This window comes from Colossoma macropomum, unplaced genomic scaffold, assembly GCF_904425465.1.
Source record: "Colossoma macropomum unplaced genomic scaffold, Colossoma_macropomum, whole genome shotgun sequence".
Taxonomy (NCBI): domain Eukaryota; kingdom Metazoa; phylum Chordata; class Actinopteri; order Characiformes; family Serrasalmidae; genus Colossoma; species Colossoma macropomum.
In genome coordinates this window covers 190,239-201,393 of record NW_023494806.1, presented here as the reverse complement: position 1 = coordinate 201,393, position 11,155 = coordinate 190,239, and the positions used below count along the sequence as shown (strand labels likewise).

At 38.8% G+C, this 11,155-nt stretch overlaps 1 protein-coding gene across 1 annotated transcript; it reads left to right on the top strand.

Moving 5' to 3' along the window:
* The first annotated feature begins 669 nt into the window (after window positions 1–669).
* coq5 (coenzyme Q5, methyltransferase) lies at window positions 670–10,543 on the top strand. The gene is made up of 7 exons (XM_036599031.1): window positions 670–904; window positions 1,537–1,686; window positions 3,307–3,528; window positions 4,084–4,190; window positions 5,552–5,640; window positions 6,102–6,213; window positions 9,969–10,543. The coding sequence occupies exons 1-7, from the start codon at window positions 676–678 to the stop codon at window positions 10,068–10,070; spliced, it is 1,011 nt and encodes a 336-aa protein (XP_036454924.1). The 5' UTR covers window positions 670–675; the 3' UTR covers window positions 10,071–10,543.
* The last annotated feature ends 612 nt before the right edge of the window (window positions 10,544–11,155 follow it).

Below are 11,155 nucleotides of genomic sequence, written 5' to 3'. Positions count from 1 at the left end.
GGGAGATCTGCAGACCTGCGCCCTCTGCTGGTTGTGTTCAAAACTCCATTAATTTCTCCAAAGAGAAATTTTTGATGACTGATTAAAAGCTTCTATGAAACAGTCATTTTTACTGTTTCACTTTAAGCCGCTGTAACTACTTTTTTTAGTGGAACGGTGAAGAAGTAAATAAATAAATAAATGATAAAAAATAAATAAATATAAATGGTAATGCTAATTAGATTTTTAGTGTATTTTACTGCATAGAAATTAATAATAATAATAATATCACCACCACTACCACCACCAACTACAATAATAACAACAACAAAAAACAACAACAATAATAATAATAATAATAATGTGCTTACTCTTGAGTAATTGCGTCTATCTATCTATCTATCTATCTATCTATCTATCTATCTATCTATCGTGTTTATAAATTCTCTCAAGAAACGCCCACTAAAATAAAAGTCCTGGGACTGAAGGTCTGTAAGTTGACGTAAAGTTTTAAAAACGTTTTAAACGCGTTAAAGTCCAAATTTAGGTCTTGAGCGGAAATATTGCGTCATCTGAGATCCTCGCCGAGTTGTCTATTTGAGTAAACAACGCTAAAACGCAGATAAAACGACAAAACTTTTAAGTTGCAGTCCATTAACGCGTAGCCGAACTACAAAAGCGGGTTGTCGCGTACTTATGACGTTTGGGCTTACACTCACAGCAAAGATGGCGGCGTCCTTTAAGGAGCTCACAAGGAAAATAGTGAAGATCACGAACACAAATGTGAACTTTGGGTCGAGAAACCGACTCAGAAACTCGTTTTTACGGACAGAAGTGTCGGCGTGTCGGTGCTGCAGCGGAGAATCGGCGGGCAGCACACATTTCGGTTTCGAGACGGTTCCGGAGGGAGAGAAAGCAGAGCGAGGTGGACCATTACACAGTACTGCACTCAGACTGGGTTAACTGGGCTTATTCCTCAGGTCACACAGTCAGACTTTCTGTTTTTACTGTCACTGGGCTGATCAAGCTGAATTTGGATTCTGTTTTTAGAATTTTCCGGTCCACCTTAAACGGTGCAGTTAGCTGTTACATTCTGGTGCCAGAAAGTAACGGCTGCACCATTTAAGGTGGAACGGAAAATTCTAAAAACAGAAGCCAAATTCAGCCTCTCGTTGGACAATATTTCTGAGTCACGTATGTGAAATTTGTGCTTTAAAGTCTTCGCAAATATAACGAGCTTCAAATGCAAACGTAAAAAATTAAATTAAATTCTAAACGGAATAAAAATAAGCAGAAATAATCTCAAACTGTAAGGAAGTCCTTCAGAACTCAGTCTGGACTCCCTGAATAAGTGACGTACTAATGTTAATGACTGAAATGCAGCCTTTTCCACACAGATCTGAGGTTTCACACTTTATGCTTGTGTGTTTGTTTGTTTCTCTGTGTGTGTGTGTGTGTGTGTGTGTGTGTGTATGTGTGTGTGTGTATGTGTGTGTGTGTGTGTGTATGTGTGTGTGTGTGTGTGTGTGTGTGTGTATGTGTGTGTGTGTGTGTCAGTGTACAAGGTGTTTGAAAGCGTGGCTCAGAAATATGATGTGATGAACGATGCGATGAGTCTGGGGATCCACCGGCTGTGGAAGGACTCACTGCTTCACCTCATGAACCCTCAGCCTGGATCAAAACTGCTGGACACAGCTGGAGGCACAGGTAACCATGACTACCCCAGCATCCACCAGTAACCACAGCAACGCCAGCATCCAGCATCCACCGCTCACAGCTGATGATTTTAGTCTTATCTAATAAAGAGTAAGAGAAGCTGCAACATTACTAATGTAATTAATAATATTATCTGTTATTAATGTTATTAATGTCATGCTTGGGTTAATCCAGGGGTGCACAAACTTTATATGCTGGGGGTGGGTGGTTAAATGTTTGTGGTGGGCCAAAAAGACAAAACAGTACGCCAATCAAGAAGACCTTACAACAATATACCATATTTTATTATTACTTTACAAACGCTTTATCATGTAGTTATACATATATAGTTTTATAGTAAAATTTATTATGTTCAGTAATTATTCATTATTACTGTTATTAGTGTTGGATTTGAGCTAAACAGACTGTGGTTGTATATAATAAAGACATAAAGAGGAGTTACAGAATTTTAACACTAATTATTCATAAATTCTGTATTAATAATGTCGTTTAAACATATTTTAGTCTTGTATAATAAAGTGGAATAGAAACTACAATGCTATTTACACAATTATTAATTTGATTATTCATTATTATTATATTATTGTCATTAATTTTATGTTTGAGCTAAATGGGGGGTGCACAAACCTTTTGGGGGGGGGCAAAAAGACGGAAAAGAAGAAAAAAAAAGAGTTTTATATGATATTTTGTATCTAATATACAGTTGCAAAAATGAGAATAACAATTTAATATGTTTATATAGCAATTAATAGAATAAAATATACATAATATTCATTATGTATGCATTATTGATATCATTAGTGTTTAGGCTAAACAGAATTAAATCTTATATAATAAAGAGAAGTTACAGTGCAATAAAGACATTAATACAGTTATTAATGATAATGTCACGTTTGATATAAATATATAATAAAATGTAATAAAAGCTACAGTGTTATTAACAATGTATTAATTATAATATTATTAATATTATTAGTGTTGGATTTGGGGTAAACAGATTTTAATATTTTATAACAGAGTAAGAGAAGCTGCCGTTATTCATCATTAAATGTGTCACGATGTTTAATATGTTATTAAATATATCACCATTAATATCGTGTTTGGGCTAAATCGGGGGTGCTCAGACTTTGTGTCCTGGGGGGCAGCGAGTGACTCTCTGGTGGTCCAAATCAAACGGGCCAAATTTTATTCGTTTATGATGAAAAGCAATAAAAGCTACAGTTAAGTAATGAATTAAAATATTAATTGTTATTGTTGTTTGTGTTGGATTTGGGGTAAACAAAAATGATCAGTTGTATTATTAATTATTATTATGTTCTGTTGAGTGTAAACAGGTCTGAGTGTTGTGTGTGATAGAGAGTGAGAGAAGCTGCTGTACATATTGATCAGGTTCAGTTCTGATCCCAAACTATTGGATTAACTGATCTGCCTCTGAGGTTCTAGTTCTGCTGTTTTATCTGAATGATGTACTTTAGTCTGTGTATTAGTCCCTGTTCTAGATAAACAAACTAACTCTGTATCTAGCACCGCCACTGAACGCAGAACCCTCTCTCTGAATAAACAGAGCAGACTGGACGAGAGAACGGTGTGAAATGCTTGGTTCTGTTTTAGGGGACATTTCTTTCCGGTTCCTGGAGTACACGCGCTCCGTCAGAGAGCGACAGCTGCGGCACAGAGCGCGAGCCAATCAGACGCCTTCCTGGCAGGAAATCGCTGCTGGCTACGGCTCTGAGGGGGCGGAGCCTGCTGAGTCCAGGGCTGTGGTGTGTGACATCAATAAGGAAATGCTGAAGGTGGGAAAAGAGCGAGCAGAGACGGCGGGAATCACCACAGGTATGGTCAGAACTTCAGTCAGTTGAATCCAGTATAAATCTGCAGCGTGTGTAGTTTTACAGTCTGACAGTAATAATTGTGGAGTGATTTACATGATTAAAAATGATTTATCTATAATAATAATAATAATAATAATTGTAATTACTTTGCATTTTCTTTCTCCACAGTAACAAAATTGTGTATTGCTGAAATTGTATTAGTGAGCCCTTTATTTTAAACACAGGGGATCAAACAGTGCCGTCCTTTATATGATTTATACACATAAACTGTCACATATATTGTTTTTTGTTGTAAAGTCTCGACTGTTCACACAGTGTAAACAGCAGCTTTAGAGAAACTGAAAGTAAAAATCGGAGATATGAGGTTTTGACACGACGCCATGAAATGTGCTCGGCTTCTTTATTTCACCTTCACAATAGAAGGAAACCGAAGTGTGTTAGTGAGAATTTGCAGAAGCTGCTGTTCGGCGCTGCGTATCTCACCTCTGCAGAGCTCTGTGCTGCTGCTGGTGGTCAGTGCTGTTACTGGCCTGGTCACCGTGTTTATTGTGTGCAGGTTTGTCGTGGGTGGTCGGGGACGCAGAGGAGCTCCCGTTCAACGACGATCAGTTTGACGTTTACACCATCGCATTCGGCATCCGCAACGTCACTCACATCGAGCAGGTAGAGACGCACATCAAACAACATCATACATACCATAACTCAGCAACGTAGCAGCGCTGATCAGTCAGGGCTGTTTATTTATGAATTTTTTGGCTGTTCTGTAATGAGCATTGTAGTGCAGTGGTGCCCCTTTCTGACCTTGTTTACACCTGGTCACTTTAATGCGTCTCAGGTATCAGGATTATATCTGGATGAGGCTGCATAAAAATGCAAGTGTAAACGCAGCCGAGACGCATTTAAACAGATACAAATCTGATCTGAGACGATATAGCAGCATAAACACATCCGTCTCTCCGACACATTTAACCCAACTCCTCCCAGTACATCCAAAACTGATCCGATCGTAATCCGACGGCGGTGCTTCCTGGAGGTGTTCACACCTGGATTTTAATGCAGTGAAATCCGAACGTGATCCGATCACCGAAAACACGTCAGTGCCTGCTGTAAACACACTCACTGTCTCACCTTCACACCCAGATATTCTTTACCCCGGGGGTCTCCAAGTCTCTGTGTACCCCCACCTGCTCATCTGTTAGCTCATAACTGCCAACTACATACAGTCGTGTGTAAAAGTTTTTGCGCCCTGGTCAAATTCCATGTATTTGTTGATTTTCTGAGTGTAAATAAGTCACACATCCTCTACAGAGACTCCCTGCTGCACACTTTAATACCATTTATTTACTGAATTTAACACACTGGGGCGAAAAAACAAAGCATATAATATAAACTGTGCCATATCTTTTGCACAGCTTGCGTTTTGTGGTTTACTTTTCATCCAGTGAGTTAAACACAGTAAATAAACAGTTGTTTATTAATGAGTGTGCAGGGGGTGTGAACTGCAGAAGGTTTCTGTCAGCTGTCGCTCTGTGTTCTCCTTCTGTTTCACTCAGTTATGAGATTCTGTGTTTTTGTTTGAAGCTGCTTTCACACCGAACACGGTTCTCACTGCGCTCACCAGCCAGCACTCGTTGGTTGGGTGTGAAAGTGGGCGGTGCTCTCAGATAAAACTCGACTTTTGGGTAGTGACAGGAACTAGAAGACACGCCTACTGCTTTCCTATTGGCCACGCCAAGACTCGCCTGAAGCGCGTCGCACAAAAGTGTGCGTCTGCTGCGGCAGACTCGGTTTTCTGCACTGCGCATCCCATGAAAACCAGTGCGTTTGAAAGCACAGCGGTGAGTTTTCCGTGGTCAGTGTGAAGGCAGTGCGAGTGCAGAGATAAGTGAGAGCAGCGAGAGCAGGTGTAGTTGAACTCTCACAGTCAGAGAGGATGAACTCCAGTTCAGCTGTGTGTTGAGTGTGTGTTGCGGGAGGTGAGCGCAGGTGTGGAGGGTCAGCGCTGATCGGCTCTGTGTGTTCAGGCTCTGCAGGAAGCTCTGCGAGTTCTGAAGCCCGGCGGACGCTTCATGTGTCTGGAGTTCAGTAAAGTGTCCAACCCGCTGCTGTCCAGGTAGGAGAACCCTCAGATACATCAGAACCACATCAGTGAGAACCCAGAACCTGTTTACACTCAGAGTTAAAATGCCCTCCGAAATTGGATCAAACTTCCTCTCTTTATTCTTAAGTTAAGATCTTTTAGGTGAAGATAAGATTTTTCACAGATTCGTATTACAGAATCAAATCTGATCCTAATTTAGGAATTTTGTCTGATCTTACAGCATCTCACCTCCATATATATATATATATATATATATATATATATATATATATATATATATAGGTTAAGTATCTGAGTATATATATTTGAGTATCGGACGATACTGAATTAGAAATTTTGTGTATCGGCCGATATTGATATTAAAACCTAGAGTATCAGATGATACTAATTTTGATGCTCGCTGCATTTCAGTTTGAGGTGATCATGATAATGACGATGGTGGTGATGATGATGATCCAGTTGTTGTTTTGCAGGCTGTATGATGTGTACAGTTTCCAGATGATTCCAGTTTTAGGGGAGGTGATCGCTGGAGACTGGAAATCGTATCAGTACCTGGTGGAGAGCATCCGCAGGTTTCCTGACCAGGTAACGCGACACGTGTTTCATATAAAGTCTGTAAATTCAGGTCAGGTTTTTATTTTTCATAAAGTTTCTTTTACAACAACAGAATATTTTTACAACTTCGCCCTCATCTGACAGACGTTTATCATTAACTGATATTGTCTTTAATCTATAATCTGTTCATTTGATCTGGTCTCACGGTTTAAATGTTTATATGTTGTTTTCAGACGTAATCGTTGAGCGTTTTGCTAGCCTGCACGGCTAATGTTTTATCAGATACAGAGAAAAAAAAACGTGTGAATTAAGCTTCTGTCCATTCAGCGGCTATTTTAGCTCTGCCCCCTGCAGGTATTTCCTGCTGAAATTGAGAGTCAGGCTAAAACAGATTTAAAATTAAAATCTCATAGAAATTACATAAATACAGTTGTATGCAAAAGTTTGGGCACCCTGGTCAGATTCTGTCGATTTGTTGATTTAAGTGAAGCACCCTCTACAGAGAACTTGCTTAAATATGGCTTTTTAAACTTTGTTCATTAAGTTTTATACATTCATATCAGATTACTGAACACCTCGTTCCCTCCCCAAACTTCTCACCATCTCTGAATGTAAACACTCTGATCAGAACAGCAACGTTTCCATCTGAACAAGAGTCACTCACAGATACTAAATCACAGGGCATAAAGTGCTCTTTTCTTTTAAAATAATAATAATAACAATGATATTAACAACTGATATGGCATTTAACACGTTGGAAAAAATGAAACACAATATAAAATGTGCCATAACTTCTTCACAGGACATTTTTTATTCTTTTTTTCAGTGTGTTCAGTAAATAAGCAGTAATTGTGTATAAAAGTGTACAGTAGTGAGTCTCTGTAGAGGATCTGTAACTTACACTCAGAAAATCGTGGAATTGGACCGGGGTGCACAAACCTTTGCACACGGCTCTCTGTGTTGTAGTCAATGGAAATTGTACGGGGTCAGTGAGTGCCTAAAGTTTTACACACGACTGTAGTTTGTAGTGTTTGGCTCAAATTACATGTGTTTGTGTTAAAGCTGTTTTGCTAACCGTGTGCAGATCTGCTCTGAACATCCATGCTTTGTTTTTGTATAACAAGCATTAATTTATGTACAGTTTTATTTACACACAAAGTCAGCACACAAATACAGAATTACTCTGTAGGTGTTTGGATTATAATAAGGTATTATTTTAGTTTTAGAAGTAGTGTTGGTACACGGAGGCCCAAGTCTCATTATTTTATTACGCAGTTATTAATATATTTAATGTGTATTAAGCCCATTAGACTAATAGGTTACCAAATGCATTTCTGTCTGAATCCACGAGGGGGCACTGTTTCTTATTGGAGAGATGAAGGATTCTGAGCTCTGATCAGGACCAGTTAGACGTCAGAGTGGAGCCGCTCAGCTGAGAGAACAGAGTTCAGTCCACTTTCATATCATATTAAGAGATTTTAGTTAAAACTCTTAATTCTATATTCAGTTACATTATGTAACAGAATTAAGCCTGTTTTACATTTAAGTTGTCCACTTTATGAATAAAATAATCTGTATATATGTAAATATAATAATCAATAATAATAAATAGTAATAATCTTTATAGAGCACTTTTCATAGCCGTAGCAGCTCCAAGTGCTTTACAGAAACGGTGAGTATTAATTTAAATCATATAAGATCAGGTTAAAGAGATAAAGACCAAAGAGTCGTAGAGTTTTACTGAAGCTCTGAGTTAAAGAGCTGGGGTGTTTATTAAAAGTGAGCTCTGAGCTCGACTGTCTAATAAAAGCTGAACTGAGCTCCACAGTTTAGAAGCAGAATAACTGAAAGAGTCTCTCCACGTTTTCTGTGTTTTACTAAAGGAGTTCAGAAGGTCAGAATCTGCAGATCTGAGATCATAAACAGACGGTCAGGAGCTTTAAGGTCATTTAGAGCTTTAAAAACCAGCAGCAGAGCTTTAAACTCTCTCTAACAGATCCAGGCGGTCAGTGCAGCGTGTAACGGGGGGATATGAGCTCTCTGTGTTGGTGCTGTGAGGATCCGTTCTGCTGTGTTCTGTACGGGTTCTAGAGGGTGGGCTGTTTTCTCCAATAAGAAGATCATTACAGTGATCAACTCTGCTGAACAAACACAGCAGCGAGTCTCTCTGTGTCGCTCTGAGAGAGAAAAGGCTGAACTTAAAAGCTGATTTAGTGACTGTGTTTACGTGCAGATTAAACAGAGCTCAGAGTCTCACCCAGGTTTCTACTGCAGGTTTGGATTATGAAGATAAAGAGCCGAGATTCTCATAAAGCAGCGTTCTCGGAGTTTCAGTACCAACGATCAGTATTTCAGGTTATTCGTGTTTTAGTTGTAAGATATTTTGTGAGAAATAGGAATAGAAATGTGTAACTGTGTATCGTTAACATAGCTATGAAAATGTATATATTTCCTAATAATCACAGATTGTGATAATCAGAAAGATTCTCTCTGTGTCACTCGAGTTCACTCAGATTTGAGTCTTTATTCCTTAAACTTGTCCCCGATTTTGCGTCAGAGCCTGGCACATCCTCTCATTAGCATATTTGAACAAATTGAGCTGTAATAGGCTCAAGCTGCTACATAGCACTCCACAAATCGCTTTCTCAGATGTCTGAATAGACCAGTTTTTTTTTGTTTTTTTTTAACGAAAGACTGAACTCTGTACTGCCGTAACACATTATACCAATATCAGCCTGTACAGCTACGATAAAGCAAACAGGAGAAGTTAAGCTTTAGAAAAACACCTTTTTGAGTGCAGGTCTTTAAAGAAAACTTCATTAAAACACAGCTTCATTAAAACACACAGGGTTCTTTTGGAGAAGTAATTACAGTAATATGTTGTAGTATGTTGTAATATGTCATATCACAGTACTTATAGTGAATCTTTAAATACAGGGTGTCCCAAAAAAATTGACATCATTTGAGATGTGAGTATCTGAGTAACTACATGTCCTGGGCAAACTAAATTAAACAGGCTTCATGTTGAACAACACAAGATTTATTTATCAAAATTCGAACAAGAAATTCAGAGGGATGTAGATTTAATAACCGATTTCTCAGCTTTACAAATGTAATATCTTCCGATACTGGTGGTCGTCCAGACCCCTTTGTCCTGCACAGACAGCCTTCCTCTTTGAGTTTTTTGTGCCGTGTCCAAATCTGCTTTCCAGTTGGTGCATTTGTACTGAATTTTCTGGAAAATGCTGCACACTCTTCTTTGACTGTGTTCGAGCAGATTCTAACACGCTAAACGCCTTTTCATTTCTAGTGAACGCCGTTCTTCACCCTGAAAAACAAACATTAAAAATTAAACTTGGTTAGTTTTTATACATTTTGTTAAAATTTGAGATCATTTTAGGGAGAATTGGCTGTTATTAAACTGCGAAATGGTGTCAATTTTTTGGGACACCTCGTATTACAGTAGAATCATATTGTGGCTGAATATGGTGATACTGTATCATGTAGCCACTCCCACCATTAGTGATGGTGCATTGATTTATCCTCAGATTTGTGCTGCTCTCTGTTTATCGTCTCTCACTGATGTTGATTTAGTGCTGCTTTTATTGATGATTGCACATTGCAAAACACCTAGCAACCACCTAGCAACACCATATCAGCCACCTTGCAAATATGCTTTGCAACAGTCTAGCAACCGTGTGGAAGCTGTGCTCTGCATTTCTGCAGGAAACACAGAAACATTAATGAGGAACTTCATTCTGTCATTTTTGTCGTTTTTTTCTCAGGAGACGTTTAAGGAGATGATCGAGGAGGCTGGTTTCTTCCGGGTCCAGTACGTCAATCTGACAGGAGGAGTCGTGGCCATCCATTCAGGGTTCAAACTGTGAGCCTTTCACCTGGAGACCCTCACTCGGACCCAGAGACTGTCCCACAGACCGCTGACCCGCAGACCGTACAAACGCACTGTGGGCAGGACACGCATTGACCAGCAGAGGGCTGCAGAGAGCTGCAGAGACGGAGACGCGAGAGACATTCGGATAAAACCGTTTGAAGCAGCGCAGAAATCTTAGAAATTGTACTTTACAGAAATGTCTTTTCTTCTCATTGAGTGGAGCTGTTTTTTAGGGAGGGGGTAATGAGCGACTGCTGTTCTCTAGTTTGTGTTGCTGGTTTGAGTCGTCAGTTCATTTGAGGTTTTATAAATTCACGTTGAAGTGTGTTTTTCACAGGTTTGAGTTTTTTCAGCCTTTAACAGTGAAGATACGTTTCTACAGCAGTTTCTGACTGGCTGATACACATTATTAATATAAAGTTTTTCTTCAATAATTAAATTAAACAAGCTGAATCTTTTGAGTATTTACATTTTCTGTGGCTGCTCTGATTTTTTACGACATTATTTTTCTGCTCCAAGTTCATATTTAGATTCTCGAGATAAAAATAATTTCCTTCTGTGTTTGGTGGTAAAATGTGCCAGGATTTTTAAAGTTCTGTTGTTTTTCCAGTTTTGCTTGATTTGATTTGACTTATTTCACTTATTTTCCACAAAATGTAAAACTGCACACCAACAAACTTTTTACTTCTGACACCCCGACAAAAAGCCCAGCATGTCAGAATTTATAGTATTTTCCTGCTTAGTGTGACATATACAAAATGTTCCTTGATGTTAACCAATAGGAGGACAAAGCGCTCGCTGGCACACAGATGTAAACACGGGACGCTGCTGTTGGAAATTTGAGGTGGACCAGAAACGCTCACCATGGTAAGGCTATAGCCTTACGTATTTTGGCACTTTTGGCATGAAAAATGCAAAGTGAATTTTAGGTGTAAATTAGATGGTAACTGATTCTACAGCCTTTGCATGGACATTTTGAAAAGATTTAAGCAAAAATAAATATGTATTTTCAGTAAAACAAGTCTAAAAGTTTTGGAAATGACGATGCTGGTGTACCAGAAAAAAATAATTTTCTAAAAA